This window comes from Pituophis catenifer, unplaced genomic scaffold (assembly GCF_029215685.1).
Source record: "Pituophis catenifer annectens isolate HBS135680 unplaced genomic scaffold, rPitCat1.0.hap2 SCAF_7, whole genome shotgun sequence".
NCBI classification, from domain to species: Eukaryota; Metazoa; Chordata; class Lepidosauria; order Squamata; family Colubridae; genus Pituophis; species Pituophis catenifer.
Genome location: NW_027256887.1, coordinates 9,361,869 through 9,388,632, shown reverse-complemented (window position 1 = coordinate 9,388,632; position 26,764 = coordinate 9,361,869). Strand labels below are relative to the sequence as shown.

Genomic DNA, 26,764 nt, shown 5'->3' with positions numbered 1-26,764 from the left:
CCCGAAGGACTCTTTACAACTATTTGGGACTCATCTGTGAGTGAACAGAATTCACAGCTGTTAAAATAAAACAGGTTTTTGGGACTACTCGTGTGTTTTAATGATTCAGGAAGCCTAGGTCAGAACATGGGATTTTACTCTTACGGTTAAGCAAAGAAGTCAAGAATTTGCCCTGAAAAACCCCAAACTAATCCAAACACTGAACATTTGAGTTGAAGCTGAAAAATGCACATTGAAAAATGTACGTTGCATAAAACATATTTGGGAAAACACATCTGTCAATGTTCTAAAGCACTAGAGACCGTATCTGGGCTCCACAGTCTTAAAACCATAGAACTGCAGGTAGACGAAGTACTATACTTTTTTTCCCCCCAGAAGCAATTGTTTTGCACTTACACTACCGCTGTTACGCAGATATGGAAAAAGTGTTTCAGGTCCAGCTGCTGCAGCTGCACAAGAAATAGCAACCTAGGCTAGAGAAACAAACCGTGAAGTGGGTGTGGGGGTCTCTAATGATGCTTTGAGCTCTAAACACAAAGCGTTTATAAGCAGTATCCCTAATAAGAGGAAGCGAGCCTCCTATAATCTTCTCCGCTGTCCTCACCACTCTCTGTATGGACTTTCTATCAGTATTTGATGGATCCCTCCAAGTGGTGCAGTGGCCTAGAGGTAGAGCTCTAGCCTCACAATTAGGAGGCTATGAGTTCGATCCTAGGTAGAGGCAGATATTTCTCTCTCTGGGCACAATGACAATATATCTCCTGAACAAAGCTCCACATTGGCAATAGGAAGGGCATCCAGCCAGTAAACACTCAGCTCCATTCAGTTGCCCAGATTCCACCCCACAAGGGATTATGGGGTCATTAAAAGGAGAAGAAGATGATGGTGGATCCTTCCAATCTAACTTTTACAATTCTACTCGGATTATTTTAAACCCAATGATTTTGCTCCATCCTCATTGTAAGTTAGAGGTCAATAAATCCCTTAATATTTTCTGGTTGTATTCCTCACTACTACCATTGAACTTGCAAAATGGGACGTTAAATGGAGTTAACGTTATGGAGATTCTAAAAATCCACACAACCCTGTATTTCATCAGTCGCAAAAAATAATAATAATAATAAGTAAATATGTACCTACATTGGTGTATTGAAGACACCGAACGCTTGTTCCTCATTGAACCCATTAAAAGAAGGTAAGAATCACTGGTGGCATAATGAGGTGTATTTTTATCGAAGAGCTATCTAGTGTCAATCGTAGGGAAGGTTTCAAGCCATGAGACAATATAAATTCTTGTACGTTGGCCGGCAACTGTTACCTGATTCCACAATCAATTATACTGAGTGCCCTTGTAATTTCAATCATTATTAATGCGCTGGAAAAAAGGCACACACATACCCTGCTCCCCATAACCTTTGATGACATGAAGATTGTAAACTCTCATCATGAATTATACAGGGACATTGAAACAAAAGGCACCCCACCTTTTTTTTCTAAACAAGCCCATTCAACAGCCGCTTTTTTTAAAAAAAATATCTCCTACTACAAGCATCTCACACTCCAATTAAAGGAAACATATTTATTATTTATTCCTCTAAAAGGCTGATAAATTATCCTGCGGAATAGAATGTCCCAAAGTGATACAGAATCAGAATCAGAATAGAGCTGGAAGGGACCTTGGAGGTCTTCTAGTCCAGCCCCCTGCTCAAGCAAGAGATTCTATACCCGTAATGGCGAACCTATGGCACGTGTGCCATAGGTGGCACGCGAAGCCATATTGGTGGGCACGCGAGCTGAGCTCAAAATGTACTCATGTAACCATGGGTACAGGTGCCGAACTGTGGAACTGGGTTGAAAATACCTTTTGGGGGATGCATTGTAACTTCAAATGGTCGCTAAGCAACGGGTTGTTAGGAGAGGACTACAGGTAGCCCTTGGCTTACGCAATTGAGCTCAACATTTCTGTTGCTAAGCGAGACACTTGTTAAGTATGTTTCGCCTCATTTTTGTCCCGTCTTTCTTGCTACAGTTGTTAAGTGAATCACTACGGAAGTTAGTAACATGATTGTTAAGTGAATCTGGCTTCCCCATTGACTTTGCTTGTCAGTAGGTCACAAAAGGGGATCACATGACACTGCAACCGTCATAAATATGAGTCAGTTGCCAAGCATCTGAATTTTGATCACATGACCATGGGAATGCTGCAATGGTTGTTAAGTGTGAATAAGTCACTTTTTTCAGTGCCATTAAATGAACTGTTGTAAATTGAGGACTATTTTGTATGCCTTTATGTTAGGGTTAGAGGGACGCGGTGGCTCAGTGGCTAAGACGCTGAGCTTGTCAATCGAAAGGTCGGCAGTTCAGCGGTTCGAATCCCTAGTGCCGTGTAACGGGGTGAGCTCCCTTTACTTGTCCCAGCTTCTGCCAACCTAGCAGTTTGAAAGCACGTAAAAATGCAAGTAGAAAAATAGGAAACACCTTTGGTGGGAAGGTAACAGCGTTCTGTGCGCCTTTGGCGTTTAGTCATGCCGGCCATATGACCACCGAGACGTCTTCGGACCGCGCTGGGTCTTCGGCTTTGAAATGGAGATGAGCACCGCCCCCTAGAGTCGGGAATGACTAGCACATATGTGCGAGGGGAATCTTTACCTTATGTTAAGATTGGTGAGTACTGTATACAAAACATTGAAAAATATGTAAGAAATTAAGCTTATTGTATGTCTGCTGATTTAGAGAAAGTGATTAAGACACTGATTGATTCACAGAATTTTTGGCTCAGTCAGAAATCTTATAAATGGGACATTTCATAAATAGTTCAGCCTTGAGGGGGCAGTAAAGCAAGGACGAATGATAATCCCTGAACTGTTTAATGCGATTATAGATAAATGCATTAGGAATGTTTTCAGTGACTTTGGAGGTGCTTGGATTGAGACGGAAATGGGCGTGCTTTTGGGTACAAATGATTGGTGGCGGAGACCAAAGTAATTTTTAATCCCTTGGATTAAAAGAAAGTCATCTTTGACCATCCACATATGTCTGCTCCAGGGGTGAAATCCAGCAGATTTTGACAGGTTCTGGAGAACCGGTAGCGGAAATTTTGAGTAGTTCGGAGAACCGGCAAATAACACTTCTGGCTGGCCCCAGAGTGGGATGGGAATGGAGATTTTGCAGTGTCCTTCCCCTGCCATGCCCACCAAGCTACGCCCACAGAACTAGTAGTAAAAAAATGTGGGTTTCACCACTGGTCTGCTCCCTTAAATAATGACCTGGCAATTCCACGCATGGCTCTTTGGTTTTCTTCTCACGACAATCCTTCTTTGAAATCACCCTTTTATGAATTTTTTAGTGAATTCATAAAAAAGGGATTTATTTATGACAAATAAAGCATTCATAAAATGAACATTTTATAAACAATTCATAAATTCAAACCAATTTATTTAGTCATAACTATTCATAAAAGAGTGATTTATGAATTTTTTAGTGAATTCAAAAAAAATTGATTTATGACAAATAAAGCATTCATAAAATGAACATTTGATAAACAATTCATAAATTCAAACGAATTTATTTAGCCATAACTATTCCTAAAAGAGTGATTTATGAATTTTTTAGTGAATTCATAAAAAAGTGATCTATTTATGACAAATAAAGCATTCATAAAATGGACATTTTATAAACAATTCATACATTCAAACGAATTTATTTAGTCATTACTATTCATAAAAGAGTGATTTATGAATTTTTTAGTGAATTCATAAAAAAGTGATTTATGACAAATAAAGCATTCATAAAAGGAACATTTTATAAACAATTCATAAATTCAAACAAATTTATTTAGTCATAACTGTTCATGAGTGATTTATGAATTTTTTAGTGAATTCATAAAAAAGGGATTTATTTATGACAAATAAAGCATTCATAAAATGAATATTTTATAAACAATTCATAACTTCAAACAAATTTATTTAGTCATAACTATTCATAAAAGAGTGATTTATGAATTTTTTAGTGAATTCATAAAAAAGTGATCTATTTATGACAAATAAAGCATTCATAAAATGGACATTTTATAAACAATTCATAAATTCAAACGAATTTATTTAGTCATAACTGTTCATAAAAGAGTGATTTATTTATGAATGTTTTATGAATGGATAGCCATTTGTCTCCGGCTTGACCAGAGGGCTGGACTAGAAGACCTCTAAGGTCCCTTCCAGCTCTACGTTGATTGATCTCCAGGCAGGAAATCTCGGCTGCCCTTGTGAGCATCTGCCTGCCCGCCACCCCCTCGCTCTCCTTCGGGTGCAATGCCCACAGCGGCCACTGGACTTGCAGCAAGAGCGAGCACATCTCCGGAGTAGCGCCCGGCGGCTTGACGATACGCACAGACTTCAACTCCCAGAATTCCCTGCACATCACCATCATCATGGCGAGGACACACCCACCCCTCGCCTCTGCGCAGGCGTAGTACGTGATGCTACGGGCCCGCCCTGCACGCAAATGCCCGCAAGTTGAGGTCATCTTTCTGCGCGGGCGCTGAGATTACGTCACCACCGGGGAAAAGATGGCGGTGGCCTGGCGGAGATGCTTGGTGCTGTGGCGGCGCCGGCGACCGAGCTCGGCCGGATACGCGACCTTGCGAGGTAGGCCCAAAAGAAAGACAGGGGCTGGTTCCCCTCCTCCCCTCCCGGCGTGGCGAGGAAGGAAGGAAGAAAGGAAGCCCAAGTTGCCCCATATCGTCCGTTTGTCTTTCAGGCGCTGCGCAGCCGCAGAGAAGAGCCAGCCTGAAAGAGACCCTGGCTGAACGCAGAGCCCAGAAGGAGCTGATCTACGTAAGCGGAGGGGGAGGGGGGAGGTTTGTCCTCCGTGGCTGATGCTCACGTCGCAAAGGGGCGGGGCTGGCTGTTCCCGTCATCACTCCCCCCTCCCCCCCGCCCAAATTCCAGGTAGTCCTCGACATACGACAGTTCATTTAGTGACCGTTCAAAAGTTACAGCAGTGTTTCCCAAACTTGGCTATTTTAAGGTGCATGGACTTCAATTCCCAGAATTCCCCAACCAGTATGCCTGGTTGAGGAATTCTGGGAGTTGAAGTCCATACATCTTCAAAGGGTCAAGTTTGGGAAACACTGAGTTACAGCATTGAAAAAGGAAAAGACCTACGACCATTTGTTCACACTTAACGACGGTTGCAGCATCCCTGTGATGAAAATTCAGACGCTTAGCAACTGACTCGTGTTTATGACGGTCGCAGTGTACCCACGGTCATGTGATTCCCCCTTTTGTGACCTGTGACCTTTGCTTGCAGGGTGGATAAAAATCAATGATTTTTTTTAAAAAAAAAAAATCAAAAAAATCAGATTTTTTTTTTTAATTTAAATCGGATTTTTTTGATTTAAATCTGATTTTTTTTATTTTTATTGAATTTATTTTAATAAAAAAACTTTTGGGGTAAAAATCTACCGTAAGATAGTTTTCTATTTAAGATACATAAATAATTTAGTTTATTCAGCATGAAATGGAGCTTAGTTATGTAGCATGAGGCTGTATATTCTGCAACACTGGGACTATCGGTGAGTCAACAGTGGGTCAAAGAAGTAGCAGAGATGACGGTTGCTCTTTAAAAATTATGATTTAAATCGAGTTGATTTAAATCAAGCCTTTTTACTAGTGATTTAAATCGTGATTTAAATCAACTCGATTTAAATCAAATCCACCCTGTTTGCTTGTGACCTTTGCTTGTGATCTAACAAGCAAAGTCAATGGGGAAGCGAGATTCGCTTAACAACGATGTTACTAACTCAGCCGCATGTGGCTCTTTCACCCCTTTGATTAATGATCCCAAAATTAAAATTTTGTGTAGTTCAAAAAAAAAAAAAGAAGAAGAATCCTCTGGAAAAGAGAAAATAGTATTCAAAAGTACAACTAAAAATCAGGGTTAATACCTGTGCAAATAGGTGAGGCAAATAATTTGAATTGGTGTCTGACAGAGATTTTTTGTTCTGCAATGTCCGCTAGGGCAATACTCAGAGATCTGAGAAGATGGACCCTGATCAGGATTGGGCCAGCGTCTATCCAACTGCAGCTTCTTTTAAACCTTCCGCCGTGCCGCTTCCCGTTCGGATGGGCTACCCAGTCAAAGGAGGTGTACCTCTTGCAAAAGAAGGCAACTTGGAACTTTTGAAGGTGAGATTCAGGGCTGACTACATCAACTTCCATATCCTGGGTCTTTTAGGAAGCATACTGGGACCTTGGCAGAACAAGTCCTTAGAACAAAGTATTATAATTATATCAGAAATACCCTACTCTGAAGATAACTGCAAATTTATTGCAAGTGTTAGCACTGATTTAGGAACTAACCATTTTGGGCCGTAATCTGAAATACTGGGTAGTTCTGCTTGGGAGAGAAAAGCTGGAGACTTGTTCCTTTAAATTGTTCGGAGGATTTATTTTTATTTTTATTTTTTTATTTTTATTTATTTTTATATGCCGCCCTTCTTCGGAGACTCAGGGCAGCTTACAATGCATTAAGCAATAGCCTTCATACTTTTGTATATTTTATACAAAGTCAGCTTATTGCCCCCACAAACCGGGTCCTCATTTTACCCACCTTAGAAAGGATGGAAGGCTGAGTCGACCTTGAGCCTGATGAGAATTAAACTCGCAGTAATTGCAGGCAGCTGGATGTTAAATGCTGCCTTAGTAGGAGGCATTAGTCTCCTACGTCACTCAGGCTCCCATTTGTGACAGGTTCTACTTGAATCACCATTGAAAGAAAAAAAAAGCTTAATATCACATGAGTTTAATCTGAAGACCCAGCTTTAAATCTGAGTTACTTTGAGTCAGCTGTACTCAATCAACTTCATCTCTGTTATGATCAGGGCAGTCAGCTACCCTATCACTGCGCCGCAGGCTACTTCAGCTGACTGCTAGCTGCAGTTCAGCAGTTCAGGTCTCACCAGGCTCAAGATTGACTCAGCCTTCCATCCTTCCGAGGTGGGTAAAATGAGGTTGAGAAAAATTGCTCTAGCTGAAACCCAGAGTGTGCAAAGAGGCGTGCACGTGAGCCATTCAGTTTTATAAACAGAGTAGGAGGTGGGAGGGAAGAAGTCAATGGAGCAGTCAGAGTCTCCGGGACGGCTGTAGGGGTTGTGCTTGCAGCCTGAAGGAGGCTCGGATTCAACCCCACTCCCCCTGTACACCTCTGATGGCAAGCTCATTGGCTGATTTTAATGAGACATACTTGTTTCAGATCCCCAATTTCTTGCATCTGACACCAGTTGCCATCAAGAAACACTGTGCTGCTCTGAAAGGTCAGTCTTAAACATTTTTTTTTTTTAAAAAAATGAAGCTTAGCAGAGAGACCAGGAAACAGCTGTTTTAAGATCTGACTTATGTTAAATAAAATGCAGTACTTCTAGGGTTATAATAGGTTTTATTATACAAAGGATGTGAAGAAAAAACGAATCTTTAATAATACACTTCTATTTAAACGAGTGACTTTTGGGTAGACATATGAAGTGCTCTTTGTCAGAACGGAAATCATGCATAACTCAGGATTGAGATATGTACCATGTGGTTATGAGAGAGAGGGTGGGGGGAGGGAGAAACAGAGTGAGAGAGAAACACAGAGAGAGAGATGATAGACAGACAAATGTACCACTTGACAAAGAGCATCCTTGAGCAAGACCTAAAAACCATATATTATTGCAACGCGCTCTACATGGGGCTACCCTTGAAAAGTGTTCGGAGACTACAGTTGGTCCAGAATGCCGCCACGCGAGCTATTGTGGGTGCACCTAGATACACCTACATTACACCAATTCCCTGCGAGCTGCACTGGCTCCCTATCGGTCTCCGGACGCAATTCAAGGTATTGGTTATTACCTTTAAAGCCCTACATGGCTCAGGGCCAGATTATCTTCGAGACCGCCTTCTACCGCATAGCTCCCAGCGACCGGTAAGATCCCACAGAACTGGTCTCCGCATCCCGTCAGCTAAACAATGTTAATTGGCGGGCCCGCGGGGAAGGGCCTTCTCTGTGGCTGCTCCGGCTCTCTGGATTACCTCCTGAGGTTTAGACCGCCCCCACCCTATTGGCCTTCCGGAAAGCAGTGAAGACCTGGCTTTTCCGGCAGGCCTGGGGCTGTTGATCTTGCAAGACCCGGCCATGGAATAGAGTGTATGGGTTTTTAATGTTTTCTTTTAAAAAAATTTTTTAGGGTTTATTGGGAATGACATTAGCCCTCAATGACTGCAGACTGTGGTTCTGTGTAATAATGACCATGGCTAAAATTATGTCTGTGCTTTCCTTCCATAAACGGGCACTTCAGACTTCTGCACAGAGTGGCCCTCTGCCTTGGATAGCGATGAGAAATGTTTGCAGCACTTCCCCATTGAAATCGGCACAAGCGACTACGTTTCAGCAGGGCCATCTCTTCGGAATCCGAAAGCAAGAGTGGTGACCCTGAAAGTAAGTGAAAGGGAGGGCGGGGATCAGGTTTCTAAAGTGAATTCAGCTGCTTTGATTGTAAGACGCATAAACCGTGATAGTGTTAATCATATATGGGGGGGGGGGGGATACAGAATACATATTTTGGGAAGACAGAAATTGTGCTGGAAAAAAGACACATCTAAAAAGCCTGCGGAATGTCTTTATTATTCCCTAAGATGCTTTTCTTCCTTTCCTGGATCTTTTCAGGGTCAGCAATATTGTGATTTGTGCTTGATTTGGTTTTCAGCATGTGAATTTTGTATCTTTTGTTGCTGTTGTTCTACCAAGAAAGTTACAAATGCTGCAAAGCAAATAAAACACAGGCAACATGTTTAACTAAGACAGAGTGGCAGGTTGTAACTGCAGCAGATAAATAAATCCTCTGCACAGGCGCTTGCTGATTCAGATGAGGCATCTTTAGCCCTTCAGAGCCCACCTATTTTCTTCCTCCCTCTATTCACTGCCTCCTTCTTTTGGTTCTTTCCTTCGTTACAGGTAGACCTGAACTTAATGCCCACAGTTGAGCCCAAAGTTTCTGTTGCTAAGTGAGATGATTGTTGCGTGAACATTGCCCCAATTTACATCATTTTTCCCACAGTTGTTCAGTGAATCACTGCAGTTAAGTTAGCAACACATGGGGACGATTTTATGTATGGTTAGAAAAGAAATATGAATAAAAGATTATAGAGAAATAAATTAGATAAGGTACAAGTAAATGAGAGAGACAAAAAAAGAAATAGAAACTGTGTAAATGGAAAAGGGGGGGAGAAAATGTTATTATATAAATGTACATTTATAACGATATGTGTGAATTTAGTAAAATGAAAAAGTAATTGAAAAGAAAGAAAGTAAAAATCGGGATTGCTATAATACTACTTTGGAAAATACTAAATTGAAAATGAATACAACAATAGAGCCTTGGTAGTACAGTGGTCTAAGGCACCCTGTTATTAAGCTGGTTATTAAGACCAGCTGCCTGCAATTACTGCAGGTTCGAATCTCGCCAAGGCTCAAGGTTGACTCAGCCTTCCATCCTTTCTAAGGTAGGTAAATTGAGGACCCAGTTGTGGGGGCAATAAACTTTGTATAAATATACAAAAAGGATGAAGGCTATTGCTGAGCACATTGTAAGCCGCCCTGAGTCTCCAGAGAAGGGCGGCATATAAATCAAATTAAAAAAAAAAATAGAGACTGGAGAGGGTTAGAGGAGAGAAGAGAGGAAGGAGAGAGGGAAAGAAGAAAGGGAAAAGGAGAGGAAGAAAGAGGGGAAACGAGTAGGAGAGAAGGTTAGAAGGGAGGAAGAAGAGAGGTGTGGGGGAAAGGAAGGGGAAGTAGAGAAGGAGGAGAGGAGGAAAGAAGAAAGTAGAAGAATAGATGGAAGAAGGGAGGGAAAAGAAAGAGAGGAGAGGGAGAAGAAGGATTGTTGTAAAACAAGGGAGATGAAATTGTAGAAGAGCAACCCCGAATATACTTAAATTGTTTAGGATGAAGATTGTATTAGTAGGAAAGTTAAAAGAAAACATGTATGTTAGATAAGAAACTTCATTTAAGATAAGTTTATGAGAAAAAAATAAAAAACCTTTTTTTAAAAAAAAGTTAGCAACACAATTCTTAAGTGATTCTGGCTTCCCCATTGATTTTGCATGTCAGAAGGTTGCAAATATGTTTGCCTCTGAGGGGCCATCTAGCACCTACCTGATTTATAAATAGATACTTCATGTGTTTCAGTGCAGTTACTCTTTTGGCCTTCTACTATCAAAGTTGCTAATAGCTTGATTCCCCCCCCCCTCCTTTCCAGGTTAAACTGTCAAGTCTCAACTTGGATGACCATGCAAAGAAGAAGTTCATCAAACTTGTAGGAGAGCGATATTGTGGGAATACAGATTCCGTTACCATCACAACAGACAGGTAATGCAATGGGAAAACTTTCTCTTGGCCCAAACAGGCAATGTTCAACGTAACTGCCCAGCCAAACTGTTTTCCTAGGATTTAAAAACTGCTCCGCCAAATTCTAAGATTCCAAAATATTTTTTTATGGTTTGTAACCTAGTTTGTAACCTAACCTGTTGTAGTTGCACAAATGTGACTTCAGTTCACCATTCTCGGATTCAATTTTATTTTAAGACTAGTAAACTTAAAGTATTATTCACATGGTTTAACATGGGGTTGCTCAATTTGGTGCTTTCCAGTTCTTGGTTGGGAACGCTGGAATTTGGTGTAGTTATATTTTTCTTCTTTTTGAGTCGTGGTGGCACAGTGGTTAGAATGCAGTATTGCAAGCTAGTGTAAGGTTGACCCAGCTTTCTGTCTGAGGTTGATAAAATGAGGACCCAGATTGTTAGGGGCAATATGCTGACTCTTGTAAACTCTTGTAAACTGCTTAGAGAGGGCTGTAAAGCACTGTGATATAATAAGTGCTATTGCTATTGCTATATTTTTCTTGTTTTTCAGATGTCCTCTAAGAAAGCAAAACTACGATTATGCAATGTACCTTCTAACTGTTTTATTCCATGAATCGTGGGTAAGAATATTTGCTTATTGGTTATTTATTGTTTGAGTATTTGCTAGTTTTAACATATCCCACATATTGACAGGGGAAAAAGTCAGAACAATTGCATTCTTGTTTCCTTTTTGGCCAGATAGAATAGCAATATAATATAGTAAAATGGCTTTAATCTTTCTAAAATGCCCAGACCAGAAATCACAGGCATTATCTAAATTCTGAGAGATCAGAATGATTCATTAGCGTGCATGATAAGAACACAACTTTTTCTTTTAGAAAGTTACATCTCTCCAAATCATGCAGATAGTAGGTCCTCCAATTAAATAAACATCATGTCTAATAAGTGTGAATATAAGGTAGTCCTCGACTTAAGGCCACAATTGTGGCCAGAATTTCAAGGTGGTTGTTAAGTGAGCCATGCTCAATTTTTGTCAAGGTTAAGCAAATCACTGCAGTGTAGACCAGAATCACATGGTCATTAAGCAAATCTGACTTCCCCCATTGACTTTGCTTGTCGGGACCTGATGGGAAGATCTCAGATGGTGATCACTTGAACCTGGGATGCTGCAACCATCATAGATAAATATATATAGAGAGAGATTCCGGTTGCCAAGCACCTGGATTTTGATCATATGACCATGGGGGTTGCTGCAACAGTGGTAAATGTGAGAATGCAAGAACCAGTCATAAGTTAAAAGATTACATGCATCCATTTGTACATCTGCATCCTAAGCATCTTTTCTGCGTGAGAGCCAAGGGGAGGTGCTTGCAAGTGCTTTGACAGCCCCAGTGTAGAAATGGGGCGATGCAGAGAATGGATGTGTCCCATTTATTCCTAGTCTCCCCTTAATTCTCACTCTGTTTACCTTTTTCCTATCTTACTCAATCTTAACATGCGACATTTAACATTTTAACATCTCATCTTTCCTACTATCTTCTCCTATTGGTTTCTTATGATTTATCAATTGTTTGTAACTTATGATTAATGATTGTAACAATGATTATGACCTGTGATCCATTACTTGTTGTTTATATGTATAGTGAGAGCTTATGCACTGGAGACAAATTCCTTGTGGGTGCAAACACTTGGCCAATAAATTCTGCTCTGCTCTATTCTCTACTCCGTTCCATTCTTATTTCCATTTCCATTCATTTCATTTCATTGATATTCTCTATTCTGTTCTGTTCTGTTCTGTTCTATTCATTTCTATTCAATTCATTTTTAGTTCTATTCTCTATTCTATTCACGACTAATGAGGTGGGGGGGGACGCGGTAGTCGATCAGAAAGGTCGGGAGGTCGGCGGTTCGAAATCCTAGCACCGCATAATGGAGTCAGCTCCTGTTACTTGTCCCAGCTTCTGCCAACCTAGCAGTTCGAAAGCAGTAAAAGTAGAAAAATAGGGACCACCTTGGTGTGAAAGTTAACAGCGTTCTGTGCGCCTTCGGCGTTTGGTCATGCCAGCCACATGACCACGGAATTGTCATCGGACAGCGCTGGCTCTTCGTCTTAGAAATGGAGATGAGCACCGCCCCCTAGAGTCGGGAACGACTAACACGTATGTGCGAGGGGAACCTTTACCTTTTTAATGTGATAGGGAGTGGGAATTGGGAAGCAGGGCTTGTGAGCCCAATGGGCTCTTTTGGAACGCATCACCTTCTCGGTGGCCTGAACGTTGCATGAAAAGATCTGCTCCTGCGTGTTTTGGCTAACCTTGTCCTTACGGAATCTGGATTTGCAAAAAATACCTAGAAAGCCGTGTGAGAACCCCTTGCTGTAAAATGCCAGGATTGCTTCAACAGTGCCGCTTGCAACCGTAGATTGGATTACTGTGTAGTCCGTGCTAAGTAAATGCTTGTAGCATTTTCAAAGCTTTAGATAATGAAGTTTCCCTCATTACCAATGCACGGCAGTCTGCTTACCTTTCTGCAGCATTGAAACACTGATTCTACACTGGCAACTCAATAGTTGAGGTTACTAATTCCAGAGTAGCACGTGTGCGCTTGGCTCTAGGATTACCTAGTGATGGAAGACTCGGGTATATGATATGTGAGTGCTTAGTGTGTATTGAGTACACCCAAGTCCCTTGCCCTTTTATTACCTTTCAGCCTCCACATGAATAGTTAATGGCCTCATCAGTTGTAATTGTCTTTGATTTCATGAGAAATTAATGACCACCTGCAACACACTGCTTTCTCTTTTTTCATTGGCGGTCCCTCAAAAAGAAACCACATTTTTTTTTATAACTTTGGGCAACTCCCTTGAATTTTTAATCCCCTGAATTTTAGAGATGTTCACATAATTCAAATTCAAATCTTTATTGTCAGTGCACAACATAGGTACAATGAGATTGGTTGAGCTCCCTCAGTGCACACACACACACACACACACCCAACACAATACAACTCACAGTGAAGACAAAAAATCCCTAACCCAATAAATCATATTAACAAAACACCCAGTCCTATTGCACCAGTGTGAACATGTTACACATTGTGTCGGCCTGTTGTGGCCCGTCAGCAGCCTGTGCGGATTGTAGCTGACTCTGACAGCGAGGAGGCTGGTGTGGTGTTGCGCCAGCAGCCTGTGCAGCTGGCACTCGAGTCGGACAATGAGGAGGCTGGAGAAGATGTGGTGCCCTAATGTCTTTTGGAGCAAAAATTAATATAAGACCCAGTCTTATTTTCAGGGAAATATGGTAGATACCAGTTCCAGACATGATCTCATTTAGGTAGAGGAAAAGGAGAATTCAACCTGGATGCTGATGACTTCTTGCTCCCAATGACTTCATGTCAAACTTCCATTTAGATGTTAAGAGAGTTTGGAGAAAAGATTTCAAAAATCTTAATAGGAACTCACAACTCAAAAGGACTGAACGGTCAAAGTTATCGGAGGCTTATTGAATAGCCAAGAAAGTTATGCATTATTTTATGTTTTGGTGGCATCTTAAATCATTTTCCCTTGAACTTTGTTTACATGTAACTTGAAAAGTTTTAAGAACTGTTGGCAACCATAGCCTGTTCAGGTTCTTTAAAAAAAGGAGAGTTATATGCCACTAACCCAAAATGAACCAGATTAAAAGATTGTAAGGAAGTTGTTATTTCCCCATTCAGGCAGTTCGAATCAATTTCAGTCTAGCCTTAGAGTCTTAGTTACTTCTTCCTAACAATATGTTGTTAGCCCCATCAGTGGGTTCTTCCTGACCAATGCAGATTTTTTTTTTTTTGTCCAGATAAACATCACTAGGGCAGTATATACGGCTCGTGTTTTTCAGTTTAGCAGCTTAATTCTTATTCTGTTCTACCATAAACCACCATCCTGTGTGAAAACTGCACAACAATTCACCTTCGTGGTTTTTGAAAGGGCTGAACTGTGACTCAAAGTCCTGAACATTAAAACGTAACATTTACTGCCCCCAAGTGGCACAGGTCAGTTTTTGCATGCATAGAGGTCTCGCAGACATTTGTAGAAATCCATTTATTCTACAGATTATCTGGCAGCTTGGAAGTCTTTAAATTCATAAAAGATTAATGGTAAAAGAAGTGGGAACACATATGCCACATTTTCTCAATGAAAGGCGGAAGATTGGTTTGGATGCGTGTTAAGCAACTTTCATCTATAAAGGAAAATACTGGTGTAGGAGTAATAGGATTTGAGTGGAAGTTGCACCTTTGTGGCTACTCATAAATTTCTTTATTTGAAAGCTGAACTGCAGCTTTTCATTGTCATCGGTTAAAGGCCGTGCTGGAAGTTAATTTCTATGAGTATCGGGCCCAATTGTTACTTGACCATTCAAGTTCTAGTATATTCCTATAGTAAGGAATTCTATCTTTCTACTTTCCTCTTCGTTTCTATTTTGACAAATACCATATTTTTCGGAGTATAAGACGCTCCAGACTATAAGACGCACCTAGCTTTTTGGGTGAGGAAAACAAGAAAAGGAAATCTGCCTCTGCCTCCCAGCCATTTTGCTTCATTGCAGCAAACAGCAAATAGCCTGCATTACTTTCATTTTCGTTTTCAGCATAGCTTGATTAGCACAAGAAAAAAAAAAATCTGCCTCCCAGCAATTTACCTCCTTGCAGCAAGCAGCAGAGGACCGCGCAGCAATAGGCAATGGCTGTTTCTTCTTGCTGCTTTGTTGCTTTGTTTTTCCTTGAAGATGTTTCACTTCTCACCCAAGAAGCTTCTTCAGCTCTGAACTGAAGCACCGGACATTGTTAGTCATGGTGGAATTAAATATCAATGGAGACTCTTTATGAGTTCCAGATGAGTAAAATGAATGGAAATGCACCAGGGGTGGGTTCTAAATATTTTTACTATCGGTTCTGTGGGCGTGGCTTATTTTGTGGGTGTGGCTTGGAGGTCATGTGACTAGGTAGGCGTGGCTAGCTGGTCAGAATCATTTCTGGAAGGTCCTCGCACTTACGACCAGTCCTCGCACTTACGATCCGACTCATTTGTTTGCTTTTAACACTGATCAGCTGTAGGACGGCCCTTTGAAGCCCCGCGGCAAGAGTTTAAACAGTTTTTTTCCCTCTAGTCATCAGCTGGGACTCAGGAGGCAGCAATAGATTGGGGGTGGGGCCAAATAAAAGGTAAGAATAACGTGGGTGGGTGGGAGGGCGGGTGGGGGAGAACCGGTTCTGTGACGTTATATCATCACCGCTACCGGCTCGGCCGAACCGGACCAAACCGGGAGGAACCCACCACTGAAATGCACCGCCATCATTACCCCCAACTCATGAAAACCAACTTATAGTCTGGTGGAAGGGAGCTTGTCAAGTCTTTTGGCAAGAAAACACCACTATTCTTCCTTAAAAAGTAATGTATGGCATTTTCATCACATGTAAAGCAGCGAAGACATCCCACTCAAATCCTACAAGCCATTGAATGTGCTTTGGTCTTCCTTTTCTTCAGCACTTCCCAAGGGAAGAGAGCATCTCTGGCTTTCTAATGGTGGGATATTTAGTCAAGAGTTTTTAAAATTCCTGCTGCCAAAGTTTAGAACATTACACAGGTTGGGGACACAGGACTTCCCATTGACGGGCCAAATTGAGAAGGACAACTTCCAGAGCAGGTTTAGTCCCCTTTCATTGAACTTCTACTTAGCTTCGGAGGAGCCATGGTGACTCAGTGGCTAAGATGCTGAGCTTGTCGATTGAAAGGTTGGCAGTTCAGCGGTTCGAAACCCTAATGCCGCATAATGGGGTGAGCTCCCGTTAATTGTCCCAGCTTCTGCCAACCTAGCAGTTCGAAAGCAGGTAAAAAATGCAAGTAGAAAAATAGGGGGCACCTTTGGTGGGAAGGTAACAGCGTTCCATGCGCCTTTGGCGTTTAGTCATGCCGGCCACGTGACCACGAGACGTCTTCGGACAGCACTGGCTCTTCGGCTTTGAAACAGAGATGAGCACAGGGTGAAATATTGTATATGTTGTTTGTAATGTTAAAGTAATAAAAAAATATTAAAAAAAAGAAAAAGAAAAAAAAAGAAACAGAGATGAGCACCGCCCCCTAGAGTCAGGAACGATTAGCACATATGGGCGAAGGGAACCTTTACCTTTACCTGGAGTTGGACTGCATTTCTGATCTTTCAGGTTTTTCCTCACTGATCTTGTTTTTGTTTTGTTTTTCAGAAAATGGAACCGTGGGAAAAAGAAATCACAGAAGCAGATATGCTGGAGTATGTTTGGGAGAACAGTGTCTCCGAAAAAAACGCTTTAAAGACATTGCTTCAAATAAGAGCAGCTGAAAAAGCTGAAGAAAGCAGCAGAGAAGAGCTTCTCGCCTCTGAGGTGATGCAGGATTACAAGAAGTCCGTGGTTCTCTTGAAAAATGAAGGGGAAACAGAGAAGAATCTTTTGGCGTATAAAAACTCGGTTAAGAGACTGTTAAACATCCAGGACTCGTAATGTAAGCAGTTATTTTTGTGGGATGCTGTATATGTACTGATGGACATAGTCCTAATAAATTTTTTAAAAAATAATATCCAGTTGCAAAAGGAAAACGATCCTCTTTCACCTCCTCTTCTTCCCCTGCTCCCCAATACATTTTCACCCAGAAAAATCAACCAACCAACTACAACATACCGTATTTTTCGGACTATAATTTTTCCGGATTTTAAGATGCACCTAAATTTAGAAGAGGAAAACAGCAAAAAAAAAGTTTTTGGCCTCCCTTTTTTCTGGCCTTTTCCAGCCTTTTTTCGGACTGTTTTTGGGGCTTTCTTTGGCGCATTTTGAGGCTTTTTTCAGCCCTTTTGGGGGATTTTTTGGCCTGGTTTTGAGGCTTTTTTCGGCCTGTTTTGGAGGAGGGGCCTGGTTTTTTGGGGGGTTTTTTGGCCCATTTTTGAGGCTTTTTTTGGCCTGTTTTCTAGGCTTTTTTTGGTCCATTTTCAAGGCTTTTTTTGGCCAGTTTTTTCAGTGTGTGCAGAGCCCAAAAATGGTGGGAATGGAGATTTTGCAGTATCCTTCCCCTGCCACGCCCACCAAGCCACACCACACCCACCAAGCCTTGCCCACAGAACCAGTAGTAAAAAAAAAATTGGATTTCACAACTGCTTCAAGGTCTTCTAGTCCAACCCCCAGTTCCGCTGATTCTGGAAGCAAGCTGTTCCACTGATCCACTCACTGACAGGAAATTTCTCCATATTTCTAGGTGTTGTGACCCAGGCCCAAGTAGGTATTATCAGACGCAAAAAGTTCAAAACAAACAGACTTTATTAGAACAGCTGAGAATTAACTCATTCTCAGCGTAGTCCAAACTAATTCAAAACAAATTCTTCATAACACAATTCTTCAGCCTTATCACCAACCTTGGTCTCATTAGGCAACCTGCCAAAAGCTTTTCTTGGCAAAAGTTCAGAAGCAGAAGACGTCGACCAGAGATAAGTGCAGCAAGACAAGAAACAAATCTATCAACGGTGTTTTCCGACAAAGAGCCCAAGAGCCATTGCTGGTCTTTTAAGCCTTATGGGAGGGGCCAATCATCTGGCCTTACTCCTGAGTCGTCCCTTTTGCTTTAGCTGCTCCTGCCTTCTGGCAGCTCTTCTCATGCGTGCACTAGGAACAGGCTCCTCCTGTTCCTCTGCCTCTCTGCTGTCAGCCTCTGGAGGCTCCGGAGTCCGCACATCACTCCCCGATGGCCCTGGCCCCATCTCTGCCTCCGACGCACAGCCCTCATCCGGGCCTTCCCCAGCCTCCAGGACTGGCCCCTGTCCTTCCTCAGCCTCCTCAAGTCTGACTCCGCTGCCAGCTCTGCAGGCTGCTGGCGGACCACAACACTAGGTTAGATCTCTAATGAACTTCTACCCACTACTTCTTCTCCTGCCCTCAGGTAGTATGGAGAATAAGTCGACCCCTGATCCTCTGTAACAGCCCCCTAGATATTGGAAGATTGCTATCATGTCAACCCTAATCCTTCTCTTTGTTTGACTAGACCTGTGATGGACTAGATCCGTGATTCTCTTTGTTTGACTAGAGCCCTCTCTGTGAGCATGCGTGCCATTGCCAACTGCTCTTCTGGTTTCCGGTGCACACATGCGTGGCGGCCAGCTGGTCTTTGCATGAGCGCCTGAAAATGGCCCAAAAATGTCCAAAAAACAGGCTGTTTTTGGGGCTGTTTTCAGCCCATTTTTCGGGCCATTTTCAGGTGGTTTTTTTGGACCATTTTCTGGGCCATTTTTGGCCCCTGAAAACGCCTGAAAAACGGCCCAAAATAGCTCAAAACCAGGCATGCGCGGGCCAGCCAGCTGGACTTCAGGTTTCTGGTGCTCCGGTGTGCTCAAAGACCAGCTGGCTGGCACGCATGTGCACCAGCCAGCTGGTCTTTGGGTTTCTGGCATTCCGGCGCGCCCACGCACATTCCGGTTTGGGCACTCAGTGCTGAAAAGGTTCACCATCACTGGACGACATTCCTCTCTTTTCTGGTACAGTTTAGCCTCCAGGTCCCTTATCATCTTTATTACTTATTTCTGCACCCTTCCCTTCCCTCCCCTTCCCTCCCCTTCCCCTGTCCTCTCCTCCCGTCCCCTCCCCTTCCCTTTCCTTCCCCTTCCCTTCCCCTTCCCTCTCCTTTCCTCCCCTCCCCTCCCTTCTCTCCTCTCCCGTTCCCTTCCCTTCCCCTCCCTTCCCTTCCCTTCCCTTCCCTTCCCTTCCCCGTCCTCTCCTCTTGTCCCCTCCCCTTTCCTTTCCTTTCCCTTTCCCTTCCCTTCCCCTTCCCTCTCCTCTCCTCCCCTCCCCTCCCTTCTCCTCTCCTCTTCCCTTCTCTCCCCTTCCCTTCCGTTCCCCTCCCCTCCCCTTCCCCTCCCTTCCCTCCCCTTCCCCTGTCCTCTCCCCTTCCCCTGTCCTCTCCTCCCGTCCCCTCCCCTTTCCTTTCCTTTCCTTCCCCTCCCCTCCCCTTTCCTTTCCTTCCCCTTCCCTTCCCTCTCCTCTCCTCCCCTCCCTTCTCCTCTCTCCTCCTCTCCCCTTCCCTTCTCTCCCCTTCCCTCCCCTTCCCCTGTCCTCTCCTCCCATCCCCTCCCCTTTCCTTTCCTTCCCCTTCCTTTCCCCTTCCCTCTCCTCCCCTCCCTTCTCTCCTCCTCTTCCCTTCCCTTCTCTCTCCTTCCCTCCCCTTCCCCTCCCCTTCCCTTCCCTTCCTGATGAATTTGGAATTTGACCATTAAAATCTACTTTTAATGGCAGCGTATTTTACGAATTGGTTGGGTGCTGATTTTCCTTTCTGCCTTGGTTTATAACGACCTCTCTTTTTCCATCCTGTGGCCAAAAATGCACCGCAGCAGCAGCAACAGCACGTGAAAGTCGACAAACAAAAAAGTACAATCAGAGGCAGCCAGGCCCCACTTCCCGCCATCTCCTCTGTGGGCTGCTGGCTTTCATCATCAGAACTGTGGTTCCTTCCACTGTAGACTTTGGTTTCGTTCAAGGGTTTGCTGGTATTGGGAAGGACCCCACCGGGTGATAGCGACGCCGTCTGGATGGGTGCAAACCCAGAGACAGAGGATGCCTTGACATTATCTGAAGGGGTGGTAGAGGTGTTCATCCCTGGAAGAATCTCAGCAGCTTTCGCTGAATGGTCCATCGCTGAAGTCGACGCCGTCAATGTGATGGGTGAGTTCTTGAGGGTAGCATCTACCGCTGAGCTCCTGCTACTCCTGTCCATGCCTGGCTTGGGGGCTGTTGTGGGAGAGGAGGCCTCCAGGAAAAGGAATCTTGGGGAAGATAGCTCATCCTGGTCTGTTTCTAGGTCAACAACCCTTGCTCCACCATGCCTCTCCCATTTATTAAAAGAAGACCTGGTGTTTATATCTTTGAATGAGAGCTTCTCAAAAACAAGAAGGTCAGGATCAACGCCTGGGAAAACAGAAGCCAAGAAAGAATAAAGTTTTAATTTCCCTCCTCACGTCCAACGCCATCTGATCTATAGACTTATCTCCACCAACTTCGTGTTGTGCGCCAGTTACAGCCCTTCCAGGACAAGGGAGGCCCTCCACTCGGTCACTCATGCCCTGGTCATCTCCCGACTGGACTATTTGCAACATTATGTACATGGGTCTAACCTTGAAAAGTATCCAGAAGTTTCAACCGGTGCAGAATGCGGCCGCATGAGCTACCCTGTTTCCCCGAAAATAAAGGTAAAGGTTCTCCTCGCACATATGTGCTAGTTGTTCCTGACTCTAGGGGGCAGTGCTCATCTCCGTTTCAAAGCCAAAGAGCCAGTGCTGTCTGAAGACGTCTCCATGGTCATGTGGCTGGCATGACTAAATGCCAAAGGCGCACAGAACTCTTGTTACCTTCCCACCAAAGGTGGTCCCTATTTTTCTACTTGCATTTTTTACATGCTTTCGAACTGCTAGGTTGGCAGAAGCTGGGACAAGTAACGGGAGCTCACCCCGTCACGCGGCACTAGGGATTTGAACTGCTAAACTGCCGACCTTTTGATCGACAAATTCAGCGTCTTATCCATGTCCCTTTATCCCTGAAAATAAGACCGAGTCTTATATTATTTTTTGCTCCAAAAGACGCATTAAGGCTTATTTTGGGGAAAATATGGTACTAAATGTGCCCGTTTGGCTGAAGATCTTAACGGGGGCTTATTTTTGTGGTAGGGTTTATATTACAAGCATCCTGAAAAATCATGCTAGGGCTTATTTTCCAGTTGGGCGCCCAACGATGGGCACATATAATATCTCTGATCCAGGAACTGCGTTGGGTGCCAATTTGCTTCTGGGTCCAGTCCAAGGTGTTGGCTATTACCTATAAAGCCCTACATGGCATTAGGGCCAGGCTACCTATGGAACCTGCTTCTCCCCATCACATTAATCTATCTCAGGGGTGAAATCCAGCAGGTTCTGACAGGTTCTGGAGAACCGGTAGCGGAAATTTTGAGTAGTTCGGAGAACCGGCAAATGCCACCTCTGGCTGGCCCCAGAGTGGGGTGGGAATGGAGATTTTGCAATATCCTTCCCCTGCCACGCCCACCAAGCCATGCTCACCAAGACACGCCCACAGAACTGGTAATAAAAAAAATTGGATTTCACGACTGATCTATCCCACTTGTTCAGGCAGGGAAGGCATGCTACAAATCCTGTGGTTTTCTTTCTTTTGTCTCTATTAAAACTATTTTGGAGTTTTATATTTTGTTTGAATAAACTAAAGATTTTGCAGGAAAAATGTTGGTAAACAAACCAAAAAAAATGGTATAATAATAATAATAATAATAATAATAATAATTAACTACATGGTATGGATAGAAGACAGCTAGATGTTTGGTACTTCCAGCTTCTTTGCTATAAAGTTCTACCATAAGTTTTTTTAAAAACTTTTTAAGCTGACTTTGTATAAAATATACAAAAGAATGAAGGCTATTGCTTAACGCACTGTAAGCCGCCCTGAGTCTCCGGAGAAGGGCGGCATATAAATCAAATTAAAAAAAAAATATCTGGATTTTAGTTATACACATGTGCAAATCACTTTCCCCCTGAGTATGCACTAATGCATACTTTGAGGCAGGGGTGAAATCTAGCAGGTTCTGACAGGTTCTGGAGAACCGGTAGCGGAAATTTTGAGTAGTTCGGAAAACCCAGTAAATACCACCTCTGGCTGGCCCCAGAATGCAGTGGGAATGGAGATTTTGCAACATCCTTCCCCCAGGAGTGGGGAGGGAATGGGTATTTTGCAGTATCCTTCCACTGGAGTGAGGTGGGAATGGAGATTTTGCAGGATCCTTCCTCTGCCATGCCCACCAAGCCACAGCCACCAAGCCATGCCACCAAGCCACGCCCACAGAACCGGTAGTAAAAAAAATTGGATTTCACCACTACTTTGAAGGAAATGGGCAATTCAGAAATGTAATAAACAAACAAATAAGCAAGCAAGGAAGCCTTACCTGGTGTAATATTGTAGAGGATAGCACTGGTTGTAGGTTTTACTATGCAGCTTTCCAGCACTGGGCAATACATGTGAATGCAGTTTATATCATGGATATTGGTTTTGTAGTAGAAAACAGCCAAGTTACAGGAAACTAAAAAGTAGAGAGAAGGGAAAGTTTTAAGCTGAGTCCTGATGCTGTCGATGCTGGATGAGCTTTATCAGACTGTGGAATATATTAATTAAAAAAAAATATCCCTTAATTAGGTTGCTAAAAAGTATAATTCTCTAGGCATATCTCTTTCCACCGCCACATCTTGATTAAAAAAATCAGCCAAAAAGAAGGATTAAGCGGATTATCTTTCTAATGAGTTGGTGTTTTCATACATTTTTTTTTTTGGCCTAAGAATCAAGACCAGGTCATATGCTGACAGGATTATGGGTCACAATCCCTCACCATATGAAAACAGGGATTGTCTTGTGCCAAATCAGTATTCCAATAATGGACGGATTCAGTCCTTTAGCTCGCATTTCAGTTAGTGCCTTTATCCTACCAGTCCGCAGCAGGACTGAGAGACCGAATTGTGCAAGAGAATTGTTCTTTGTTTGAAAGTTCAGCTCTGGAGGCCGTTGACCAGTGCCTGAAGAAATGCAACGAAGGGGCTGAAAAGATTTTTAAAATGCTTTTTTGTTTTTTTTTTAACCCATCAGAGTGGTTGATTGATTGTAAGCCATCTAGAATCAGCTTTAGGTGAGATGTGCAACATATAGAGGCAGTTTGGCCTAGTGGTTAAGGCAACAGGCTAGGAAGGAAAAGGAAAGGAAAAGGCTGTTAGTTTAAGTCCACCTTAACCATGCCAGCTGAATGCCCTTAGGCCAGTCGCTCTCTGAGCCCCACTGATCTCACAAGGCTGTTACTATTGTAGGGGAAAAAGGAGGAGAAAGGAGTATGATGTATAGTTGCTGCCTTGAGTTATTAGGAAAAATAATAAAGGTGGGATACAGAGAGAGAGAGAAAGAAGAGAGGGGAAGGGGAAGGGGAAGGGGAAGGGGGGGAGGGAGGGAGGAAGGAAATGAAAGAAAGGATGGAGGGGGAGGAAGGGAGGGAAAGGGAAAGCAATAAAAAAGAAAGAAAGGAGGGTGGGAGGGAAGGAAGGAAGGGAAAGAAAGAAGGAGGGAATGGGGGGAGGAAGGAAGGAAGGGAAAGGAAAGAAAAAAAGGAAGGAGGGAGGGAGGGAGGCTGGGAGGGAAAAAGGAAGGGAAAGGGAAAGGGAGGAAGGAAAGGAAGGAAGAGGAAGGAAGGAAAAAGAAAGAAAAGAAAGGAAAAAGGAAAAAGAAGAAAAAAAGAAAAAGAAAGAAAAAGATGAAGGAAGGAAAAGGAAAGAAAGGAAGAAAAAGAGAAAGAAGAAAGAAAGAGAAAGGAAGGAAGAAAGAGAAAGAAAGGGAGGGAGGAGGGAAGAAGGAAGGAAGAAAGAAAGGAAAGAAGGAAAGGAAAGGAAAGGAAAAGAAAAAAAGAAAAAGAAAGATGAAGGAAGGAAGGAAAAGGAAAGAAGAAAAAGAAGAAAGAGAAAGGAAGGAAGGAAGAGAAAGAAAGGGAGGGAGGAGGGAAGAAGGAAGGAAGAAAGAAAGAAAGGAAAGAAGGAAAGGAAGGGAAAGGAAAGAAAGAAAAAGGAAGGAGGGAGGGAGAGAGGTTGGGAGGGAAAAAAGGAAGGGAAAGGGAAAGGGAGGAAGGAAGAGAAAGGAAGGAAAGAAAAGAAAGAAAGTTTTCCCTTGCTTTTGAATAGGTTAAATAAGTATCTTAAATGTTGACACACCAGGTGGCTAATACTTTATTTTTCATGCGGAGACCCTTGAATCTTTCCCGAAGAAAACGAATCCTTACCATCCTTGAGGGTACAACAGTCTCGGCTGCATTGTCCGGCAGTGGATGCTGCATAAATGTTGAGGATGTGAGCTCCTTGCTTCTGGGAATGCTCCAGATCGATGGAAAGACCTGGGAATCGTCGGATCCAGCAGTTTTTGTAAAACGTGATGGGTGAGCAAAGGCCCTCCGATCTGCACACCCAGGCCCCAAACAGAAGGACTTCTGAAAGAGCCACTAGCAGAAACATCTTGGAAACATTTCCTTAGCAAAGGTCTTATTCTCCAAGGCAGAAGAAATGCTGAATGAGAGAAGCTCAGCGCTGCCTGGTAGGACAACCTGTTTTCAGCTGATGACTATAACTTTCATGTGGAACTAGGAAGCCATTTGCAAACATACAGAATAATCCCTCCCCATCTTTGCGCAGCTGCTTGAATTTCATGAGGTAGATCTTGAGTTCGCATAATGACACCTGGTAGAAGAATAAAGAATTTCCATCTGTTACTATTGGGCCAGAAATGTGTTCTGTCCCCGTCTCACACACGCACACAAACAGACAGCCGGGGGTTAAATAAACTGGCAGACAACCAATTATTCCGATAAGAAGCTTGGCAGCAACCCAGTAGCTGCTTGCCAAGAACTTTATTCATAAAACAAAATACACACAGTCAAGAATTGTCCAGTTCATAAAATAAATCCAAGGCCGATAATGTTGTTTGCAAAGATGCAATGTGACTCGATAGTAGTTAGTTTTGTCCGTCACAGAGTCTGAATGGCCACCTCACCCCCTTTTATACTCTGTGGGGTTTGGTCCAGTGACTCAGCTTAATCTCTGGCATGCCTTTTCTTCTGCTGAGGATCCAGCCAAGACTCATTACCCTCATCACTGTCCACCTGTGGCTTCATGGACGTGCTTGGCCCCGGCCCTATCTCTTGCCCTTCAGCGGACACCAAAGGCATTGCCAGAGAGGAGGGTCCTGGAGAGGGAGACCTTGCCAACTCCTCTCCTTCACTCTCGGAGTCCTCTCCTGCCAATGACACAGGCTCAGGTAACGGAGCCACAACAAAAGGTATAACTTTCTCCAGTGGTGGGTTTCAAATTTTTTTACTACCGGTTCTGTGGGTGGGGCTTGGTGGGTGGGGCGTGGCTTGGTGGGCATGGCAGGGGAAGGATACTGTAAAATCTCCATTCCCTCCCCACTCCAGGGGAAAGATTAGTGGTGGGTTGCTACCAGTTCTCCCGGTTCTTGCGAACCGGTAGTGGAAATTTTGAGTAGTTCGGAGAACCGGTAAATACCAACTCTGCCTGGCCCTGCCCCCAATCTATTCGCTGCCTCCTGAGTTCCAGCTGATCGGCTAGAAGGAAAAAATCAGGGCTCACTTGACAAAGAAGAGGAAAAGAAAACAAGAAACCTTAGCTTTAAAGTGAGAAGCCAAGAAACCTCCAAACTGATTGGCTAGAACTGATCTGCTCCTTGTAAACTGCTCGGTGGTGGTAGATTGGCAATTGAGGCCAAGCTGCCTGAAAGCGGTTTTGGATGCTGTTAGGATATGGTGTAAGTCTAACAAGTTGTCCAGGCAATATATGTGTTCCATAACTTTAAATGTAATGCTGAGTAATTGTACTGCTGAGTCATTGTAATGACTAATGACTGCTGACTGACTGCTGAATGCAATTGTCATAATTGTACTGTTGAGTCATTGCACTGCTGACTTCACTTATCTTAAGTGGATAATTACTAGTCTAAACTGTATATAAGAAGGAAGCCGAGCTATAGTCATTGTTGGACCTGCTCTCATCATTGCTTGACTTGCTGCTTGACTGGAACTGTGGATTGGAACTGTTATTGTCATGTGTGAAGACGTGGACGGATATGCTACCATCGTGATTTGTTACCAGCGTGAATTACTGCTGTTTGTCTGGTAAGAAGATATCTGTAACTTCGGACTGATCTGAATGGCTAAAGACTTGGATTGACTAAAAGACTATGCAATTGTTTTTCACTACAAAGTAAAAGCTTTGTTAAACCAGTTTGTATGTATTGTATTCATTGCTCCCAGTACCGTTTCTCTGTGCACTTACTCTGCTGGTTGGTAACACAACAATATCCTTAACAGATGCTCTCGGTGGTGGCAGAGAGTTTAAAAAACTGTTTAAACTCTTGCCAGGGCGCTTCAAAGGGCTGCCCTACAGCTGATCAGCGGTAAAAGGCAGTGTGGTGGTAGTCCAGTGCGCTCCAAAAACAAATAGGTAGACTGGTATGCTCTAAAAACAAATGGGTAGACCGGCACGGCTCTGCAAGCAGTTAAAAGCCTGGTAGACCAGTACCTCTGCTAAATCCTAAAGAATTGGTTGTCACGTGACCATCAAACCACACCCACAAAATAAGCCACACCCACAGAACCGGTAGTAAAAAAATTTAGAACCCACCCCTGGGAAGGATACTGTAAAATCTCCATTTCCTCCCAATCAGCTGGGACTCGGGAGGCAGAGAATAGATGAGGGCGGGGCCAGTCAGAGGTGGTATTTACCGGTTCTCCG

General features: G+C 43.3%; 2 protein-coding genes across 2 annotated transcripts; one reads left to right on the top strand and one right to left on the bottom strand.

Annotated features, from left to right (window-relative positions):
* Window positions 1-4,536: 4,536 nt before the first annotated feature.
* MRPS35 (mitochondrial ribosomal protein S35) lies at window positions 4,537-16,981 on the top strand. The gene is made up of 8 exons (XM_070947066.1): window positions 4,537-4,643; window positions 4,756-4,832; window positions 6,018-6,185; window positions 7,252-7,312; window positions 8,333-8,472; window positions 10,292-10,401; window positions 10,945-11,014; window positions 16,632-16,981. Exons 1-8 carry the CDS (start codon window positions 4,565-4,567, stop codon window positions 16,905-16,907), a joined length of 981 nt encoding a protein of 326 aa, XP_070803167.1. The 5' UTR covers window positions 4,537-4,564; the 3' UTR covers window positions 16,908-16,981.
* A 2,672-nt stretch (window positions 16,982-19,653) lies between these two features.
* On the bottom strand, window positions 19,654-24,472 carry MANSC4 (MANSC domain containing 4). Its single transcript, XM_070947442.1, has 3 exons — window positions 24,244-24,472; window positions 22,381-22,515; window positions 19,654-20,345 (listed from the first exon to the last, which is right to left on the bottom strand). The coding sequence occupies exons 1-3, from the start codon at window positions 24,470-24,472 to the stop codon at window positions 19,654-19,656; spliced, it is 1,056 nt and encodes a 351-aa protein (XP_070803543.1).
* Window positions 24,473-26,764: the final 2,292 nt, after the last annotated feature.